Source organism: Podarcis erhardii, assembly GCF_964252035.2.
Source record: "Podarcis erhardii genome assembly, chromosome: 3".
NCBI classification, from domain to species: Eukaryota; Metazoa; Chordata; class Lepidosauria; order Squamata; family Lacertidae; genus Podarcis; species Podarcis erhardii.
Genome location: NC_138507.1, coordinates 99,434,350 through 99,457,514, shown reverse-complemented (window position 1 = coordinate 99,457,514; position 23,165 = coordinate 99,434,350). Strand labels below are relative to the sequence as shown.

Sequence of the window (23,165 nt, the reverse complement as noted above, 5' to 3'; positions counted from 1 at the left end):
ATGATGTCAGGTAAATTGTGGGAGTGAGAGGAAAAACTGCATGCTTCCGTTCTCAACAGCAGCTCTGAACTTTGCGTAATACTTCTGTATAGATACTTATTGAAAATAAAACAGAAAGTAAAAAAGAAACAATGTGAATGAAGGCAAAGACATTACTAAAATTTACTTAAAATTACCAAACAAGATTTTACCAAAAATTTTCAAACAAAGCATTTCATCTAACAATAGTGTTTCACGAAACCTATTGCGGAAAGATTTAAGAAACCACGCAAGTAAATATGGAATTATTTATTTGCTATGTAGATGACTGCTTGGTCCTGGTTAATATCCTGTTCTAACTCACTGTCTATTTTTTAATCATGATTTTAATACTCTGTTGGAAGCCACCCAGAGTGGCTGGGGAAGCCCGGCCAGATGGGCGGGGTATAAGTAATAAATTATTATTATTATTATTATTATTATTATTATTATTATTATTATTTAAGTAGCTATGTAGATGACTGCTTGGTCCTGGTTAATATCCTGTTCTAACTCACTGTCTATTTTTTAATCATGATTTTAATACTCTGTTGGAAGCCACCCAGAGTGGCTGGGGAAGCCCGGCCAGATGGGCGGGGTATAAGTAATAAATAATAATAATAATAATAATAATAATAATAATAATAATAATTATTATTATTATTATTATTATTATTATTATTATTATTATTATTATTATTATTTAAGTTTAACCTCACTGGGAATGTGGCATAGCCTGTGTATTCAGTTTTGGCATCTTCCAGGTGGGGGCAGGGGGAGGGAGATGCCTCATCTTGCCAAAAAGCATGAACTATTATTTTAAAAAAAACAATAACAAAAAAACACACGAACTCATCCACTGTCTTTAAGAAACTATAGAGGTTTCAGAAAGAAAATGTCAGGTAATTAGTCAAGGCAGCACTTTAGAGCTGCTGGTGAAAACAAATTTATATTGCAGTAGTTGTATTGCTGTGATTTCAATGAAGTCTTAATTACTTCTGCTTATAATTTCCTTGGCAGGTACATTTACATCCCGATGGGAGGATCCCACTGCAGCATCTTTAAGATGCTGTTCTCCACAGCAATCACGTTTGCTTTTGTAAGCTATTGGCACGGCGGTTATAGCTACCTTTGGTCCTGGGCGATACTTAATTGGCTTGGAGTAGCAGCCGAAAATGGAGTGAAGAGGCTGGTTTCTCTTCCAGCTGTCCGTGACTTAATTGTAAGTTCATTGGTTTTCATTTTGTAATGCTCAGAACTGTGTTTAGGACTAGACTCCCTCTACTAGAGACTTCAGGTGGTTCAGTGCTATCAGAACGCGCCCACCTGCTGGACTCGAGTTTCGGGACTGGCAACTTTCTAGAGCTACATAATACAGAAAGTGGGTGTGCTATGAAATACAATGACAACAAAAGGTAATTAAAAGTCCTGAAGGTCATCTAATAGGGGATTTTACTTTGCTTAAAAATCATAAAGGTAAAGGGACCCCTGACCGTTAGGTCCAGTCATGACTGACTCTGGGGTTTCGGCGCTCATCTCGCTTTATTGACCGAGGGAGCTGGCGTACAGCTTCCGGTTCATGTGGCCAGCAGGACTAAGACGCTTCTGGCGAACCAGAGCAGCGCACGGAAACGCCGTTTACCTTCCCGCCGGAGCGGTACCTGTTTATCTACTTGCACTTTGACGTGCTTTTGAACTGCTAGGTGGGCAGGAGCAGGGACCGAGCAATGGGAGCTCATCCCGTCGCGGGGATTTGAACCGCCGACCTTCTGATCAGCAAGTCCTAGGCTCTGTGGTTTAACCCGCAGTGCCACCCGCATCCCTTAAAAATCATAGATTGCTACTAAATAATTTATGGCATCAGAAATTTAGTGCAGCTGTTTGTTCATTTATCTGAAGTTGCTAGACTCCAATTCCCATCACTCCCAGCTAGCATGGCCAATAGTAACAGATATTGGGTGTTGCAGTACAACAACACCTGAAGGGCACTATGTTGGCTACCCCTGATTTAGTGTAAAGGAAGTTCTTTGGGTCTCTTGTCTGCCTGTATCTCATAGCTTGGGAAGTTCAAGGGAGGAACTTAAAAGGCAAGCATCTTGAATGAGATCTTCTGTGCTAGAAGCCCTGCTAGTGAGACGGAAACGTACACATGCTCAACATCTCCACCCCATCAGTGTTGGTGGTGAAGCTTCACCCCCCCCAAGTGCAATTCAATATAGATTCTTGCTGTGTGAGTATCAAATCCTTTTCTTCAAATCCCATCTTCTCTCACTGGGTGCTTCTAGGCGGCCTGCTTATTGAATATTCATCCTCGTTTGTTTGTGAGAAGATTAGATGACATCAGCTATTTAATGAGCATTCGTTTTGATTTGTTTGTGGGGAGATTAGGTGAAGTTGCATCAAAGCAACTTGTTATCGCACACTTTCCTTTTTTTAAAAAAAAATTAATTCAAAGTTATAACAAGACATATTATCCAAAAACATATCCTTATTCCCCCCCCATTTTTCCTCCCCCCCCACAGAACCCACAGTCCCCCACCCCACCCCCCGACTTCCCTCAGTTCCAGTCTTTGGTTTCTCCAATAATTCTGTTTTCTGCATGTTACAAAGTTGTATAGATCCTCAAACTGTTTAGCTGATTATTATTAGTAAAAAAAATGTGAATGTTTATTCAAAACCTGCCAAGGAGTCCAGTTCGCTTTGTTGTGTCTTCAGATACTTTGTGAAAGGTTCCCATTCATCCTTAAAGTCACAATTGTCCTTGTCCCGTAGCTTATATGTCAATTTTGCCAGTTCTGCATAGTCCATCAATTTTTCTTGCCATGATTCTTTAGTTGGGGTTTATTCAGTCTTCCATCCTTGTGCTACCAGAACTCTCGCGGCCGTTGTCGCATACATGAAAATGTTTTTCTTTCTTTTTTTTTTTTTGGCAGGTCTTTCCCTACAATCCCCAACAAAAATGCCTCGGGTTTTTTAACAAATTTTCTTCAATTCATTGTATATCATTTCCCTTTTTTTTTAAATTACCTTACAATCCCACCACATATGATAAAATGTTCCCTCCTTTTCCTTACACTTCCAACATATATTTGAACTAGTTTTGTACATTTTCCCTAACTGCACTGGTGTTGTGTACCATCTGTACATCATCTTCATGTAATTCTCCTTCAATAGGGAACAATCTGTAAATTTTAAGTCAGTTATCGCACATTTGTACAGCCATATTCCCACCAGTGTATTGAACATAGTACTAACCTCCCCACCACCTTGCCCCCTTCCACTCTTCCTCCTGGCACCAGGATGGTATAGTGGTTAAGAGCGGTGGACTCATAATCTGGTGAACTGGGTTTGCTTCCCAGCTCCTCCACCTGCAGCTGCTGGATGACCTTGGGCTAGTCACACTTCTCTGAAGTCTCTCAGCCTCACTTACCTCACAGAGTGTTTGTTGTGTGGGAGGAAGGAAAAGGAGATTGTTAGCCGCTTTGAGACTCCTCTGCTGCTGGGAGGTCAAATAAGCATCATGACCCCACCCAGAGTTGTGTTTTGTGCTTCAAGCTGGTTCTGGGGCAACTTAGGGAAGGATATAATCTGCCCTCCTGCCTGCTTTCCAGAAAAGCACCAGCAAGGCAATTCAGCTATGAGACAACCAAGAATCTTCCTGGTATTGGGTCTCAGGCAGAAGTGAGAGGCATCCAGGCATAATATCCAACCTTCCCCACTGAAGAGCATACTGGAAGCTGATGCGAAAGCTACCCTACCACTCACAATCCACCCCAACACACAAGGATGGTTTGCATTTGTAAAAGTCACATTTGCATAACGAATGCTCTTCTCTTGGTATGCACCTGGATTTTCTTCCGTAAATTGCATTCCGTTTTGAAAAGTTCATGTCCATTCAAGCAACGAAATGTGGGTCAACCAACTGCCAGCACAGCAGCTTCCTTTCTTGAGCACTTAGTCTGAATGCAGAAAGTACAGGCGCAAAATAGGTACACAAGTTCAAAGTGCTCCATTTAAATGATACGCAGGAAACCATTTGCAGAGGAATGAGAGAGCTTGCGTCAAAAACTCATTTGCATTATGAGTCAGATATTATTGAACGTTGATGTCATCACAGACCATTTTAAAGCCAACTTGAACACCTTTGAAAAATGGATGAAACAAATTTGTGAAATATAAGGTGGGGGTTGGAGGCTCTCTACTTCAGTGGTTTCAGTCTCGGTAGTGGCACCCGCCCTGTGGAACGCCCTCCCATCAGATGTCAAATAAAACAACAACTACCAGACTTTTAGACGACATCTTAAGGCAGCCCTGTTTAGGGAAGCTTTTAATGTTTGAGGCATTACTGTATTTTAATATTGTGTTGGAAGCCGCAAAGAGTGGCTGGGGAAGCCCAGCCAGATGGGCGGGGTATAAATGTATAAATAACAAATTATTATTATTATTATTATTATTATTATTATTATTATTATTATTATTATTCCTACCTCCAGGACCATTTCCAGCAAGTAGTGAAGGGGGCGGCAGCGCTGTTCAGCACCATGGAAGTTGTCCTGTGCCGTCCCATAGGGTTCCATCTTGTCCCCCATATTATTTGACATCTCTATGACGCCTCTGGAATCTGTCATCAGAGGATTTAGAGCAAAGTGTTGTTAATATGCAGACAACACCCAGCTTTATCTCTCTGTTCCATCTGAATTGGGAGAGGTGTTTTAAGGCAGTGATGGCTTGCATGTGGGCCAATAAATCAAAGCTCAATCCTGAAAAGACAGAGGTGTTACGTGTACCAAGTTCTCGAGTCTGGGAGATAGAGAGACAGCCTGTCTGGGATGCGCTTCTACTCTGCTGGAAGGAGCAAGTCTATAGCTCGGGAGTGTTCCTGGATTTAACATTGTTACTGGCGTCTCAGATGGCCTTGGTGGCCAAAACTGGTTTGTCAGCCCCTTTTGGGCAGAAATGTTGATATTTCATGTTTGGTAACTTCCAAATTGGACTACTGCAGTGCACCCTACATGGTGTTGCCCTTGAAAACGACTTAGAAACCTCAGATTATCAAGTGGTCTTTGCTTTGAGATATATTTTTAGGGCCCACTCTAGTTGTGCCTATGATTTGTCTAATCATGATATCTGTATATTATTACCTCCTGGATCAGAGAGAACATGCCAGTTACTTCCTGGGGATCATGAGTAGGGGAGAGCCATTTCAGTTATGTCCTGCTGGTGGGCTTCTCAAAGCTATCTGTTTGGCCATTGTGGAAATAGAATACTGGACTGGATGTGACTTTAGTGTAATCCAGCAGGCTTATCACTCAGAAAACATAATGGTGCATGCAGAGTGTGACTGGACAATGAAACAAATGGGCAGTCCCTGCTTACACAGGGGTACATGACCACATCAGCAGCCCTTGTGTGTACACTGCTGGTTAGAAGGTCTGTATCAATTCATATACTTTTTTTCTTCTGGGTAAGCCCATTTGGAGACTTCCATATACAGTGGTACCTCGGGTTAAGTACTTAATTCATTCCGGAGGTCTGTTCTTAACCTGAAACTGCTCTTAACCTGAAGCACCACTTTAGCTAATGGGGCCTCCTGCTGCTGCCGCGCCGCCAGAGCACGATTACTGTTCTTATCCTGAAGCAAAGTTCTTAACCTGTGGTAATATTTCTGGGTTAGCAGAGTCTGTAACCTGAAGCGTATATAACCTGAAGCGTATGTAACCCAAGGTACCACTGTACATTAGATTCTCCATGCAAGCATCTAGACCAGGGGTCAGCAAACTTTTTCAGCAGGGGGGCAGTGCACTGTCCCTCAGACCTTGTGGGGGGGCTGGACTATATTTTTGGGGGGAAAGAACGAATTCAATTCCCCACAAATAACCAGGAGATGCATTTTAATAAAAGCACACATTCTACTCATGTAAAAACCTGCTGATTCCTGGACTGTCCGCGGGCCGGATTTAGAAGGCGATTGGGCCGGATCCGGCCCCCGGGCCTTATTTTGCCTAGCCATGATCTAGACTTAAGAAGATACCCAGTGCTCTTTCAGTCATGGGGACTGGAACTCAATTCTGTATGAAGTTCATCAGGCTCCACGCCTTGACAGCATTTAAACAGCTCTTAACAATCGTACTGCTGCTTTTCATAGCTAATCTGGTTGTGGCTGTGGGTTGCTGTTTTTTGCTATGGGAAAAAAAAAATGGTCGTCTGTCACGGATGCTTTAGCTAAGATTCCTGCATTGCAGGGTGTTGGACTAGATGACCCTTGGTTCCCTTCCAACTCTTAAGATTCTATGATTTTATGATCATGTTCGTTCATGCTGGCTTTAGTAACATTTTGCACTGTTTTGAAATGTCTACATTTAACTTTGTTTTAAAACTGCGCTATGCTTTCTATGTTCGCGTGTGTGTGTGTGTGTTATTCTTTTTATAAAGCACTCTGGGTAGCACTGGGTTTGAAAATCAATCTGTAATTTATTTTAAATGAGTAAAAATATAATTAAATAAATCTTCGTGCCGGAAGAGCAATCCCCAGCAGACCAGAAATAAAAAGAACCAGGACACATGCCACTTTTACAGCAGTAACATTCCTGCACTGAGTGAGGCAAAAAGCAAGCAGCAGATGAAACTACGTGCAGATGACTCATCTTAAGGGGTGACTGAAAAATCCATCTCAAGTTTTTTTAAAAAAAAAACCACAACAACAACAACCAAAAAGCCAGCTTTATGATTTAGTCTTTGGAGAACAAGGTTAGTCATTCTCCACTTAACTATTTAGCCCATTTCTGAATCAGTGAAAATAAGTTCTGGGGGAAAGCTACAGAAAGCTTACCTTGCAAACATACAAATAAATCCAGGCTTTCTTTTCAGACAGGCATCCCCACCACCACCACTTAGACGCAATTGACTCACTTGCGACTGTATGATGACCGTGTGATGCCAGGAAAATAAATAAATAATCTTATTCTAACCTGAAATGGTGGGAGGTGGAAAGTCCTTGTCAGTGAGTCAAATGTCCGGTGGGGGGGGGGGCGGATTCCAAGGGCTCCAAAATGCTGTGAGCGCAACAATTGTTGGGCGTGAAACTGTTTGTATTGCAACGGGCTCCCCACTTACGTGCATGTGTGTAGTGTGGGCACTGCTCATTTTGGTTCCACCCACCACTAGCATGGTTATAACCATAGTTTAGAGGTCCCAGGCCCTAAGGAAGTTAGATTATCCTCCGCCAGGGCCAGGGCCTTTTCAGTGACGGCTCCAACCTGGTGGAATGCTCTGTCCCATGAGACTAGGGCCCTATAGGATTTAACTGCCTTCCGCCGGGCCTGTAAGACAGAGCTATTCTGCCTGGCCTTTAATTTGAACTCAGCCTGATCTTTTATTTCCCTTCCTTCCTTCCCTCCTCCTCTCCTTTTTATGAAGATTACCTGCTCTGGGACCCCACAGCTAATTCTCCCCTGGCCTCCTCTCTGGCCCAAGTAGGACTAATTTAGCCAGCTAGCCCTGGTGACTATCTAATGTTTATTGGATGGATTTCCCCCAAATTGATTTTTGAACTTTGAATTTTATTGTTATTCGTGCTTTTATACTGTATTTTATGCTGCTTTTATGTTGTATTACAATTAAGTTTTTAAAATTTGTTGTCAGCTGCCCTGAGCCCGGGTTTCTGAACCGGGAAGGGCGGGGTATAAATATCAATTATTATTATTATTATTATTATTATTATTATTATTATTACTACTACTACTACCTGTGGGGCAGCACAGCCTCAGGCTAAAAAAAAAAATCACCTATCCCTGACCCTAAGGAATATATTGATTACTGTATCTGTTAGGTTAGTGATGTGATGGTTGGAAAGTAAAATTTGAGGCTGCTACTATTGTTTAATGAATGCCTGAGACCGCAGTAAACTAACACTCACACTTTTACCATCTAAAAGTGACTATACAACAGCCCTAACAAACCCACAAATGCAGATTTTGCTTGTGCTTCAGTCCTAGGGCCACATTTCACCACAGCTTTCTAGTCACAGGTTTGTTGATCAAAAATCATTGCCTGTAATTACTGTGTCAGGCAGATGAGTCAAGCAGTGATAAGTCTATTTGGCACATTTGTTTATATTTATGGATGGACGTTGACCCTACACCCCACGCACCCATCCCCTCTCACAAATATTCATGCTTTCCAAAAGGGCAACTTTCACAGCAGCAATCAGAGCTCATGAAAATTCAACGCAACACGCTTTAATAGTATTTATTAAGTGGTACTGGATTATCAAGATGCTCCGCAGCTGTCTGTACTTTGTAGTGTTCTTACTGCATTAGGAAATATCATCCAGCAGACAAGAATGTGCAAGGATTTGAACTGTCTGATCAAATGAACAGATTGATTTATAGGCACTTGAAGCACAAATAATTTTGCTTTCTCTCTTGATTGTCCACCCTTCTCCTTTCGCCAGTAAATTACTGCTTCCTCTGTGCCAGCTCCAGCAGAATAAATGCCCAGGCACTCCCATATTTTCTTTTTGTGCTTGACATGTGAAGGATATTTGAAAGTTAGGTCATGATAAGAAGCTAAAGATGTCAGCGGAAGTCATATGTGAACGTCCATAAAAATTCCATCTGTTTCATTTGAAAGGTGTATTTAGATGACACAAGGCACAATAAAGAGATTATTTTAATGGGGGGGGGGTAATGTTTAAATGTTGGATACCCATTTTAAAAATTAGTTGTTTTAAGATGTTAAGATATTTACCATTTTTTTGATGAGGGAAAATCAACAGATGGTGCACTTTTTATACAATTAAACTGTTTTTGACTAAAACATATGATTTAATACTTTTTAAATTGCTGCTTTTGATTTTTATGCCTTCAAATTCTGTCCCTCAGTGGACACTCAGTGAACACAGGAAGCCTCACCTGATCTGGTCATGGAAAGGGTTAATAGATGGACAGCTTTTTCATGATTCCATAGGTGGAGCTACACGCCTGTTCTTCATTGGTGGGATGATTTTGTATGGGTAATTCCACAGTCAGCTTTGGCTATGTGTTGCTGTCCTCTTCTAAGGAAGCTGCTGCTAATGGCAAGTGGGGAGGGCACTGCCTGTGGGACTTCCTATGGGCATCTGGTTGACCAATGCAAATAGAAGAGGCTGGATTAGTTGGGCTTTCGGCCCGATGCAACGGCCCTCTTCTTGTGTTCTTAATGCTCTTGTTGCAGTTGGTTGCCAAGAAGGAAATCTGGCAAGTGGTGACCAAGGAAGAAGGCATATCATTCAAAGCAGATATGGTCCCGTGCTGTATCTCCCACAGAAGTCTGTAATTTTGTGCCTTGTCACAAACTGAGGACATCACTCAATTAATAATAATAATAATAATAATAATAATAATAATTTTTATTTATACCCCGCCCTCCCCAGCCAAGATCGGGCTCAGGGAGGCTAACATTCAGATATAAAAACAATTGATTGAGATACAACTTAAAAACAAGATTAAAATGCAACATTAAAATGTGGCCTCATTTCGGTAGGAACTCAAATCAAAAACTTTTGGGGGGATGAAAACGTCAAGTCTTCACCAAGGCCAACTATCCAGACTGGTCCTACGTGGGCCAGAAAAAAGCCAGGGAAGTCTCCAAATAGGAGTTCCATCACAGAAGGAGAAAGGAAAAAGGAAAGAGGGGGAGGGGGAGGGGATCAAGTAGGCAATTGCAGCAGCATGGTGACACTGGTATCGCATGAGCTGGTCTGTCTCCCCATTTCTGGTTAATAGCCAGCAGTAACCTTGTAAATGAATGGGTCCATCCCTCTTGTACCTCCAACCAAGGTCCTTGCATGAACTGATGGCATCACCTTCAGGAGGCCAGCATTGCACTGTGATGAAACCATGCCCGGTTAGTTTTCAGTGACTACTTCTCAACAGTGGCAAACTGCTTCATGTAGTCGCAGCTGGTGATTAGGACATTTGCAGATGAACCACTAGCAGACAGTGATCATAATCCATACAGCCTTCAAGCTTGGAGGACATTCCACTGGGTGATTTATTTGTTTGCTGAATGAACAGATCACATTCATCCTAGGATTAATGCTGTTGACTGATGGCATTTTTATCACGGCATGAAAATAACATGTACACACATTTACAACTTCTGCAATAAGATATTTCTTCTGTGGCTTATATTGTCACAGAAATCTGCAAAATGAGTTTGAATTCCTAGAGCACCTTACAGGATGGCTCCCTGGTGCCCCTCTTGCAAGGGATAGGATTTTTGGCCCTGTGGGGAATTGCATGCAATATCTTCCTTCCACAGAGTCAAAGCCACTGCTGAAATTATATGTTGCTTTCTGTTATTATCTTGTTTGCTTTTGTGAAGTGAGTCTACTGCAAAATATTCACCAACACTTCTCGCCTGGACAGTGCTGACTCACACACTCTAGATTGAGTATCAGGAGTGGCAGATGATCAATTTACACCATATTTCAAGCACAGAAAAGGAAATTATAATGGTATTTTTATACCCACGCCTTCCATTCATATGGCAGCTTAACCCTTCCGTTTTCATCACATTCCAGACTGCCAAACTTTTATGTTTACATTGACTTGTGGCATTTTAAGTACTTTGGGCATATCCCAAAGTTACCCGTGTCATATATGAATTAATGATACCCTGGAAAACCACTGAAGATACGCCTAGATTGATGTTCTTGGTTTATGTTTGAATATGGACAAATGATTTGTCTCCGCATACAGAACCACTGTTTGATCCTATCAGTATCTATACATCCGTCAGTAGAATATTTAATAACCACATTTAGCTTCTTTCCTATCGCATTTGGAATGTTTATGGATTGTTCATAGGTCGGGAGCTTCAGCAACTGTAAATATTAAGAAAATATGTTGAAAATGTTTTGGATTGATGGAATAAATGTCTGTGTACAGATATCAGTTATTCCTGTCTTCAGTTTTGAAGCTGTATTTGACTGGTGATATATAGATGTAGATATAGATATATATAGGTATAGATGAGCTAACAAGGGTAAGTCACTTTGTAAAAATATTATGCGTATTTGTTATTAGTGCTGTTTCTCATACTCAGTCAGAAAATTGATACATAAGATGATAAAATCCATGAAATAATAAAAATGTGCTTTCCAAATCCATATTTAAAAGTTATACACACACACACACACACACACACAAAATAGTTACCCTACTGTGCTTGAATAAGTCCCTTGATATCGCAGTTACAGTGGTACCTTGGGTTACATTACCTTCGGGTAACATAATTTCGAGTTACGAATGCGCAAACCCAGAAGTTTATACTTCCTGGTTTCGCCGCGTGCACATGCGCAGAAGCGCTCTATCGCACCATGCATGTGCGCAGAAGCGTTGCCTCTGGATACGGACTTTTCATGGTAAGTACGGACCCCCGGGATGAATTAAGTTCGTATCCAGAGGATCCACTGTATTTTTATGAACTTCCTGTAACAATACATTAGGATTGGAGTGCATGTTGCCCCACTGCTTGCCACAAGACAAGTTTGGGGTCCTTCAGCCAAGGGAAGGTGGCTTGAGTAGAAACAAAGCCCTGATTCTGCTTGGCAAGATTTGAACTGATGTTTGGCTGAGCAGGATTTCTCACCTATTCAAGCACCCCTGCTTGAACTCTCATGACACCCCAAGGTGGGATATTACTAACAAATAATTCATGTAAATAGCACATGCTGGCCCCGTACTCCAGTGTTCCCAGCCTTGGTCCCTCAGCCTCCAAACTTGATTGGAGGTCTGAAGGTTGTTTTTTTTACTGTGTTTGCTAGAGTGTAAGTAGGAACCACAGTACAACTCAGGATTCAGGGTTATGACCATCCAGATGGTTCTACTTGTGTTCAATGAAGTGCCAGTAAAAGCCAGTGCTGGGAATGAACTAATTCAGTTTAATGGAGTACACTGAACTAGTTCAAAATTTAATGAGCTATTTTTGAAGATAGATCCCATACTAGCCAGGTGAACTAAAGGTGAATTACATTCATTTTGGGGTAGAACTCTGAATAATGTCTAGCTCATCTTCATGTCCATACCCTTCACCCATTCAGCAAGAGGCCCGAATCCTTAGCTTGCTTTCTTTCTTTCTTTCTTTCTTTCTTTCTTTCTTTCTTTCTTTCTTTCTTTTTCTTTCTTTCTTTAAATCATTTGGACATCTCTGAAAAATTTAGAAAAACAAATGTGGAGTCAACTTTCTAAGGCTTATTAGGCAGATATGGGGGCACTGATATGGCGAAGGACACTTACTTAAACACGATTGCTAAGCAATTAAAAGGAATGACTGTGAGGCATTTTCTGTATCTTTTTCTGCTGAACAGATTTACTCTCTTCAAACAAGACCTGTTTTCAGTGAGGATAACAGGAACACTGCAAATGGTGCCTTGTGCCTTTTACAGCTATGTGGCTGGCACAAAATAAACAAGGGTAAACTTTTTCCTGTATAAAAAATACAATTACAAGGAAAGCGTCAGCTGTTGACATTTTCTCTGTCAGACATCTTTTTACTTGTTTGTGAACCCTGATTTGGTTTGGACTCTATACGTCAGCTCAGCAGATTGCAACATACCAAAAGCTGAAAGAAAATGGCTGTGGATGAACTTTTTATGAAGAAAAGGTTTATTTGGATGAACTTGAACTGAATTAGCTGGTTTTGTAAAAAGGTGGACTTAAACTTAGTGCTTTTTTCAGCTGGAACACACTGGAACTCCGTTCTAGCACCTCTCAGGTGGGTGCCATTGCCATTCTAAGAGAACGAGGGAGGTGTTCATGGTGAGTTCTGGCACCTCTTTTTCTAGAAAAACAGCACTGCCTACACAAATATTATTTTCTGTCACAAAGTAACACTTGAGCACGGCTTCAGTTACCCATCACAACATTTTCCTCTGTGAATGTGGGCTTCTCTTATGCAGACATCAACTTATGGATGGTGCACCTGGGATCTGTGCAACTTTGGGGTCAGAGTCAGACCCTATTCCCCCTTCTACACACAGAGAGCCCTTCATATGGATAACATGAGAAGAGGACTTAAAGCAGCAATTAAACCAACCACATGAATGGCATTTCTTATGGTTTTGAAACATGTAATTTAGCAGTAAACTATGGCTAGTTTAACCCAGTTCATTGCAAGGCTAGTTTAAAAAATTTCAAATAAAAATACTGCAAGTGCAACAGAGGGCTAAATGTGTTTCCAGACTGTTCACTCTAATATTAATGTACTCTGTGGTTGGTGTCAACCTTGTAATAAGAAAGCTCTGAATGTTTTATACATGCATAACATTGAAAGCTTCACAAACATGGCCAAGGGTATGTAAAAAATGTAATAAATTATGGATTGCTATCTTTGAAACAAATAGAAGTAGGAATACTGTCGCTTGCACATATTAAATGGCCGCAAACCTATACTTGCTTACCTGAGAGTGAGTTCCCTTGAACATCTGAGCAGATGTGTCTAGTTCTCTGCTGTTAAGTTTAAACATACCGTATTTTTTGCACCATAACACTCACTTTTTTCCTCCTAAAAAGTAAGGGGAAATGTCTGTGCGTGTTATGGAGGGAATGCCTACGGGTGGCATGCCTACAGATTTTCCTCCTCTAAAAATTACGTACGTGTTATGGTGGTAAAACCTCTGTTTCCAAAGTTATTTGATTTGATTTTTTGGAAAACAATCTGCTAACCCAGTGATATGAATTCTTAGCAGCTTTAATAGAGGAAGGTATAGAGTAATATTAATTGGATCCTTCAATAAAAACAATTATGGTAGAAGAATAATCATAAACCTAAATTATGGAGAAAGGAAAGGTATTTATATTTTGAGTTAACTTCCCTGTGCTTAATTTGCTATGTGAATTTAATTTTTCCTACTCACGTCTCTTAGCCTATAGTGACTTCTGTGTTGCTGTTTTTGAAATGCATATTGATTATTGTAGTATTGAACATTCAAGCTGTCAAGCACAATCCAGACTCCCTGCTCATGAAAAAAGCAAGAACATAAGAAGAGGCCTGCTAGATCAAGCCAAAGATCCATCTTGTCCAGGATTCTGGGCTCACAGTGGCCAACCAGATCATAGAATTGTAGAGTTGGAAGGGACCCAAGGTCCAACCCCCTGCGGTGCAGATGCCTGTCAAAAGCCTGCTAGCAGGACTTGAGTGATTCCCAGCAACTGGTATTCAGAGGCATATAGCCTTTGGCAGTGGAAAAAAGAATGTAGCCAGCATGGCTAGCAGCCATTGAAAGCTTTAAATATTTCAACATTCAGCTTCACTGGATGACCCCAAATTTTGCTATTATGAAAGAGAAACTTCTCCCTTTCCATTTTCTCCACATCTTGTAACACTATCACCATGCATAATTATCACAGTTATGCACACACGTGCATTACTGTTACAATGGCGAAAGTTAACGCCATTGTAAGTTCCCCCGTTCCAAACAGTTCACAAGGAACTTGGATGAATTTGACTTACGCTGCCCTTTTCATGAGCTATGTTCTGCTGGGTTGCACAGTTGCATGACTGAGCTGAGAGCGGGGTTGGAATACATGTAATTCTCTCCTTGTCCCACTGCTGGAAGAACCCCTTTTGGGGACTAACTATGGTGTAAGTCAAGTTCTGCCAGCTGAGTCCCAGCTAAAGTGGCGTGAGCGACTTAGGCTTCCATAGCCCTGGCTGAGTACACATCTCAGTTGGGAAAGCCCAAGATCTGCTGAATCTAAACCCTCTTATCTCAGCAGATCTTGGGTTTGGAGTTCCCTGTTAATTGGTTCGCACAATAACCATACAGTTTGCAAAACCAGTGAGTTGTCTGGAAATATAGCTGCTTCTAATGTATGTGCTCTGAAGCTTTCTGTGTAGTACCCCCGGAAGACAACTATTGACTCTGGGGGGGGGGGGTGTGTTTTTTAAAACCTATATAAATCCCAGGACAATTCCTTTAAATGTGGTGCACTAAGCCAAGGTGCTTTCCAGCATTACTTTCAATGCAGCAGATAATTCTTCCTAGAATGATGCCCTATTGCTGTAAACCAAGGACAGGGAACTTGCCACGCTCCAGATTTGTTGAACTCCCACTCCCACCACCCTCTGCCAGCATGGCCAGGGGCAGAGTAATGGGATTTGTAGTCTAACAACAGCTAGAGAGTGGCAAGTTCCCCATCTCTTTTTTAAAAATATTAACATTTACAGGAGAGCAAGGGCTTCTCCCCACTCTCACGACTTCACTATACCTATAGCGGTCACCCTAACACCACCATGATTTATTTCTAACCTTCTAGTATTAAGATTTTATTGTTAGTTGCCTGTTTAAAATTTGCTTTTCAGAACCATTCTATTGATATTTTTATGGTTTGCAATAAACAAGAAGTTTACAACGCAGTAACAAAATCTCCACCTGAAAACTTAACAATGAACTGAAAACAACATAACGTCTACATTATTATACTTGCTATTCCAATATATCAAGAAAAATACCCATTTCTCCATGAATTTATTTGCTTGTATTCTCTGGTAGTAGGTTAGTTGACCATTTTCACCATTGTCCAGATCTTTTCAATCTCTTTAAAAGTAGTGAGAGGAGCTAAAGTAATCAAATTAATTGCCATCTCTCGATCACTGTCTATGAAAACACCTTTTATGTATCCAAGCAGAAATGTCTTAGGTTCAATAGGGATTTGTGTTCCTAACGATTCTGATATTATTTCCGAGGAAAAACACACCCCTGTATTTGGGGACAGTTCCAGAAAACATGGCTGTAATCTGCTTTTACTTCTCCACATGCCAAGCAATTATCCCTTCCTAACTTGTATATTAAATGCAACTTACCTTCTTTTCAGAACCATTTTTTGTCCCCAAGAGGCTGTCGGCGACTCCATGCAGCTCTGGCATCTGTGTCTACCATGTGGTTGATTTTCTCCAACCTTATCTTTCTTGGAGGGAATCATGTTGGCCGAATCTACTGGAACAGGATCTTCATAGAAGGCAAGCTATAGCAATCTGATTTTTAAAATTATTATTACTATTATTATTATTATTATTATTAGACATGCCTTCCTGGAATTTGATTCAGCATTGCAAAACACATGAGCAGCTTTCTCAGACGCCATTCCCTGTGTCTTGCACTATATGCTTTTTGTTCAGTTAGTCCTTCTTGTCCTTGACATCATCTCAGCAGTAGTCATTGTAGCATTTCCCCAGGGCTTGTTGGCTTTCAGCCTGAACCTTTGTTATTTATTTTTATTTCAGGCACTTTTTAGAAGCATTTCCTGCTGGTACTTGGCGTGTCCTTTAGCACAATGGACCAGTACAAAAAATAATAATATAAAATCCCTAAAAGCAGACAACAAGCATTAAAGCCAAAGTTGGATAAACTAAGCAGCAGCATTTAAAAAATATTGGGTTGCATCCAACTAAGTTCTACTCTGCTTTGCATGCAGAAAGTCCTATGTTCAACCTGTGACATCTCCAGGTAGGGTTCGGCACCACTGCCAGTCAATGTCAGTAATACTGAATTAGATGGACCCAATGGTCTGGCTCAGTATAAGGTGGCTTCCAGTGTTCCTATGGAAAAGCATATAGAGATGAAAGAGGAAGTGGGAGAGAGTGTCGCTCTTCCTGCTTCCTCTTTCAGCTCGCTGTGTTTTTCGAGGGAGAAAAAGGTACCCAGCCTTGCTGCCTTGTAATGAAGGGGGCAGTGAGTGTGTATGGGGTGGCTCAGAGATTCTGTCGGTGCCAGGAGTTCTCAAAGGTGCCGTTACACCAGTAGGCATCACAGTTGGACCAGCTCTCATGTATTTTCATTTCACACAACATTTTGCACCTTTGTTGCACTTTTATTGTAGCATTAACTTTCATGTCACCAGATGCAGAGAATGTCTAGGATGCCCAAAATGTTTCCTCTCCTCATCGAAGGCACTCACTGCATCTGTATGCATCATACAGAGTTTTTAGGTGCCTCAGCAATAATTGTTTTTCTGTACAAGTTATGCTGCCCCATTGTGCAGTAAATAGGATATGAAATATCACTTTTAAGCAATTTGCTGGTCAGACCCATAGTACTGAAAAGTGAAAAACTCAATTTCAAAACTGCTCAGGGCAATGGTACTACATCTTCCTTGTTGAGAAGTAAGAGACATTAAATTACAGAGTGTTAAAAATAATCTTTCTATGACTCTTTCCTCTGTTCCATTTATGTGAGAGGTAGTTACCTAGAAGAACTTTGCAAATAATAGTTTGTGAGATGGCAGTCTACCACCGACAATTCCTTATTGTGCGGTTCCTTCCCTCATTCACAGCCACCTAATTACCCATTGCTTCAACTATCAAGGAATCACCACTAGCATCAGGAAAAGCTCTGCACTTACCCACCCCAGAAACACAGAGCAGCACCATAGAGCTGTGGACACTGTTCTTTGCTGTTTGTCTTCCACATTATATAGGGTTGCCATACATCGGCTTTCATACATCCCAGACATTTAAGCAATTTCTGCCCAGATGCTGTTTATGAGGGCTAAATACCGTCTATGTCCTGGAAATTCCTGACATATGGCAACCCTAACATTAAAGGCCAAGCAGCTCTATAAAAAGAGGGCAGGGAGCATTGGGATTGCAGCACACTATGCTGTAATTCTGGGTTAAAAGGTGTGAGCAGCCATTTGCTACTCCTCAGCTGGCCTCTTACAGTGCAGGTCCAGATCTGAACTTTTCACAGTTATCCCATTTGTGCATTTGCATGTGTATGTTATATAAAACATGTTAAACAATACAGTTGCGTGATTGAACACACTAGGATAACTTTGGGACCAGATCATGTTTTTGGAGGGATACCAAACTTTGTGTTACACCATGCTCAAGTAGAAACATTATTGCAAGTAGAAACCATGTGCCTCAATATCTGAAAATTGTCATTGTGTTTTAGTCCACAAATGATATGAATTTGTGTTTTTGTGAAAAGTGTAAGATCCTTCCTGATTGTGGTTGAAATATGTAAAAATGCATCTTTGTTTTTGTTTTTTTAAATGATATTTATTAGAAGTTTCAAAAATTACAAAAAAAGGCAAAAGAGAGAACAACAAAAAATTAACAAAACATACATAACAGTACATCAAAAAAGAAAAAAAGGAAGAAAAAAACCACATAAAAACCAATACACCAATAACAATAAAAAAACACACATCCAATACTCCATATCTCCATCCTTCACCTCCTCACACCTCCCTTTTTGTATTCTAGTTTAGTTATTTGTTTCAGCAAATTCTTTCCATCTTTCTCAATTTTTATTGAATAATTTGTCTTAACATTCTAACCTATTAGTTAACTCAGCAAATCCTTTCCATCTTTCACATATATTCTGTCATTCAATTTACCTTTATTTTAACCTTATCTTTCTATAAAATACCTTAAAGCTTAAAACTTAATATTTATTTGTACATAATTCCTTATATCATTTCTACTAAAGCCAAATATTTTCATTCCAACATTTTCCTAATGCTCATTAATTTTACACTAATTCCCAATATAAGTAAAAAAATTCCTTCCAATCTTCCTCCAGTGTCTCTTCTTCCTGGTCTCGGATTATGTCAGTCCTTACTGTCCGTTCCATCTAGTCCATCAACCTGTCCGAGGCTCTTAAGTCTTTCCCATGTCCCTTCTGCAGATCTTCTTCTTGTTTGTACTTGCACTTTACCTTATCTTTTGTTGATCTCTTTCTTAATTCCTTTCCTTTCTCATTGAGGAGTAGGTCTCGGGGATGTTCCAACTCAAAAATATCTCCATCTCTCCTCAGCAGATCGGCCCATTATCCACAGTCCCATTCCCCACAATCAACAGTGTAGTCCAGAAAATATTTAAAAGCATGTTTCAAAGTCCCTCCAAACTTAAGGGCCCCCACAACTCCAGACCCCCCCGGCCCACTCCAGATTCAACCTTCAACAACAACGGCTTATGCTCCTGTAGGGCTTCTCCATTTGTATTACTTGAGGTTCAACAGCAGCCTCCTCCATTATCTTCTGTGTTTGCACTTGCTCTGTCAAATCAGGTTCCTGAGTTGGCTCCTGGATGGTTTCTGTATAAGTATTCACTGTTTGTCCAAAATTTTTGATTGCAACAGTCATCAAGTCCATTTTCTCATGCATCTGCTCCAACAAAGCGCTTGTCTTGCAAAAGGCAAGCACCAAAACTTCTTCCAAACACATTTTTGTTCAAGGTCACAGTCTGATCCCACAATCCTTATCACCGCAGCTGTAGAGTCCCCAGATCGACTCCAGCAACAATTTAACAAGCTCCCTCTAGAGGAGACAATTTCTATTTGTATCCATCTTTTGAAAGCAGATCCAACAAAAAAAAAGTTACTTTCATTTTTCAGATTTCTTGTTTCTTTTAAATGCAAAAGAGACAATTTGTTTCTCTTCTTAAACTATCTGTCAAAGGATGCTCCTTTCACAGTCAATGAACTTCACCAAAAATCTCTGTCTCTGACACCCCGTACCCAGGTTTGAGACGGTGGAAATTTATCTTTCTTTACTCTCTCTCCTGCAGGCTTAAATACTCAAAATTCCCCCTCTTTACTCCTGCTTCCAAGAGGGGTTTAGATGGTTAAAACAGGAGGAATTTTATACCTTTATATACAACTTTCCAGACTTTAGCTTGCAGAATTTTTGCTTCAGGCTATTTACAAAAGCGGAAGGTGGACTTCCTGTTTAGAACCTTCCCGCTCGAGTGCCAAATTAAAATGTTTCTTAGCCCAATTTTCCGTTCTACTCACGGGTACTTGTTTAGAGTCCAATTGTCCACAGGAAAAAGTCAGCGCTCTCCAGCAATGGCTATGCGGCTTCACTCCACAAAAATAGCGGTCGATTCAAAACACCGCGCCGCTCACCCCATGTCGCTTCGGATCCCCGAAAAAGGGGTTTCCTTGCGTGTAGGGGGCGCTCCTGGTGTCAGCCGAATCCTCCGCCTGGGATTTTTAAAGGGTCTCCGCCTTCGCCGTGGCGGCAAGACCCGATTTTTGTGGAGCGGGTTCCTCTGGATCAAAGGAATTCCGCCATTGCCGATGGCGCTAACCCGGAAGTGTAAAATTGTATCTTTGAACCCGGCAGAAGAAAGGTGACTTTTCTCTTGGATGGGAACTTCTTTATTTTGTCTTCAAATGATCTGTCTTGCCATTTGCAACAGTAGCTTAAGTTTGAAGTACAGCAAAACAGACATTTTATGTTTTGTTTTCTACGTTATCAGGCCCATCTTTATTTTTTATTTTTTTAATATTTTATTTAGGATTTTCTTGTTTTACAGAAGTGTAATGCATCGTTTTTGGTTTTTTTCCCCATGTAACATTTTTACAAATCCGTTTCATTTGTTGAGGCATTAGGGGGAGAAGAAAGGGGGGGGAAAAAGGGAAAAAGAAAGGGGGTGGAGGGAGGGAAGATGGATGGGGATGGGGTCAAGTGGTGGTGTTTCTATTATGCTTAATGTATGTAGAGTTTGGTGTCAGCATTGTTTGTGTTGTTCGCTTGTGTTCCTTTGGTGGTGAGAGAGTTTGGGGTTGGCCTAGGGTGTGATTGTTTGTTTGTGATTGGCTGTGGTGATCTTTGTTTTTGTGTGTGAGTGGGGTGGGTGGGTGTTTTGGATCAGGTTAGCCATATTGATTTGTATGCTGTTGGTGGATTATTGTCATTGTCCTGTTGGGCTGTGTATGTGATAAAGGGGGAGCCATACCGGGGTGAAGGTGTCTTCTTCTGTTTGTCCCCGTGTCAGTTTCAGTTTATTAGTTAATTTTTCCAGTAGGGCTGTTTCCCATACTATTTGGTACCATTGGTCCATGCTTACTCCTGACAGGTCTCTCCAGTGTCTGGTTATGGTGTTTCTGGCTGCTGAAAGTAGGTGGGTTATGAGTTCTTTGTGGTGTAAATGGGCGTTGTTGTCTTGGAAGATGTTTAGTAGGGCCAATTCTGGGGTGATATCTAATACTTGTTTAGTTATTTTACATATTTCTCGTATGGCTGTTGCCCAGAATAGTTGGATTTTGGGACACTCCCACCACATGTGGAGGTATGTGCCTGTGGAGGTGCACCCTCTCCAGCATTTTGGTGAGGTTCCTGGGCGTATTAGCACTAGTTTCCTTGGTGTTAGGTACCACCTGTAGGTGAGTTTCAGTGTGAGTTCTTTTCTTTTCGTTGATATGGATTTAAAGGGAGGTTTAGACCACATTCTGGTCCATTGCGTGGGGTTAATCTCATAGCCTATGTCATTCTCCCATTGTTTTTTGATTGCGTCTAGGGGGTTTGTGGGATTTTGGAGTAGTATTTTGTATATTGCGGATACCGTCCCTTTACTGTTTCCCTTTGTTGTTAGGGGGAGGTTTTCGAAGGATCAGGCCCATCTTTATGAATTAGGTGCTGGCTGCATCGTTACAGATTATGTACAAAGCAGATCAAACACGAACCAACACCGTATCAACAGCAATCTTCACCTGGACATCCAGTGTCATCGGGAGGCAAATGACATAGATAGCCTGAGCAGGGTGGTACAGGCAGGGCGGCACTGTTCATACAGCGTGTTGAGCTCCCTATGCCTTGTCCTCCCCCTCTCAGTGACCGGCAGCGATTCATGGCATTGGGAAACCAAGAGAGCAACACCACTCTCTCTGCGCCAACCTCTGTAGGTACATAGCTCAGTTGAAAGAATCAATGTTATTTGGACATCCCAGATAAGGGTTTATGGAACCATCACCATCACTCTCCTTGAGAAGTGTTTCAGCTACATCAAAACTTCCTTGAGTCCCCTCCAATGTCTTCTGACGTGTACCAACCACAACCCTCTCAGAAATTTCACTGTGAGCAAAATGCAGGGCAAATGTAGCTTGTAAACTCGGCAATAATAATTCTCATTATAGCAAAAGCTGGCTTGGTCACAGGAATGGTTGGATTCTATATCCAGAATCGCTGAGTTCACACATTACAGTAGTCTGAAAGGGTCTTGTCCTTCAGCTGTCAGGATCCTTTACATGTGCGAATGAAGAACTGGGTGAAGAGGCTCATAGTACGAAGGTCTGTTCTTGTTTCAGCCACCTGGCACGTAGCCAAATATAACCTGGTATTTGTTCTGTCTGTTTGCATAGAGCTGAAAAACCAGTCATTATCATAAGGAAGGTAAAACAGCATTTAAAAAAGAAGAAGATGTACACACTATTTTTAGAGGCAAGAGACAAAAGCATGATTTTCTCCCAGATTACCCGATTGTCTTGACTGCTCAGGGTTCTGTTGAATCAAATGACTTTGGGCAGGCATTGTATTTAATAATGAACTGGAACATTGCAATTTTAAACCAAGGAAAGCTACTTGGACTTGTAAGTGTACAACTTAATCTACGCTCACAGGCCCTGGTCCTGCGATCAGATTAGGGAGGCCCTGTTCTCTTCTTTGCAGAGGACTGTCCTCTGAAGGGCTGTCAGATGATCCTCCTCTGTTAGGAGGGTCCAAGAACAGTTTAAACATAAAAGAGCCATCCAATGGGAAAACAAGGTCCTTGAAGTTGCCCATCAGTAGCGGCATGTGGGCAGCAGGCGGAGCAGGCCCACAAGCCACCTTGTCCCAGTTGTCCCCTTGTGGGGAGACAACTGCATTTCTAATAATTGCAGTAATTATTTCTGAACTTGCGTCTGTACATGTAGGATTGTATTCCAGTTCTATGCAACTGGGTGTCTGCTTGTGAAACAGGACCCCTCTTTCCTCTCCTCCCCCATGGGCCCCCCAAATTTGCTCCAGAGAGTCCTCCAGACCTGTGGGGAAGTTCAGTTGTACAAGCAGATGTCCCCTACGGGAGCAGGACAGCAGTGCTGGATACCAATACATAAAATGGTATACGCAACTGCTATGCAAATCTGTGCCCTCTTTGGCCCACATTTTTGGTAATGCACATAGGTCGCCACCTTAGGTCAGAGTGATTGCAAATGCCTGTAGTTTCTGGGTACCCCAAAACTACCATATGATCTCTAAATTTCCTTCATTCTTTGTTTTACGTGAGCTCATAGTATTCAGTGTGCCTCTTTACTTTTTGTAGAGGACTTTGGCATCCTGGCCTGCGGCATTCTGCTTGATATTGCAAGGTGAAACATAACATAAGAGAGA

At 41.3% G+C, this 23,165-nt stretch overlaps 1 protein-coding gene across 1 annotated transcript in view; it reads left to right on the top strand.

Moving 5' to 3' along the window:
- HHAT (hedgehog acyltransferase) overlaps positions 1–23,165 on the top strand; it is a 172,848-nt gene that overhangs the window by 110,974 nt on the left and 38,709 nt on the right. The window contains 2 exon segments of the mRNA XM_081854801.1: positions 1,039–1,240; positions 15,879–16,023. Coding sequence (XP_081710927.1) covers positions 1,039–1,240; positions 15,879–16,023 — 347 coding nt within the window.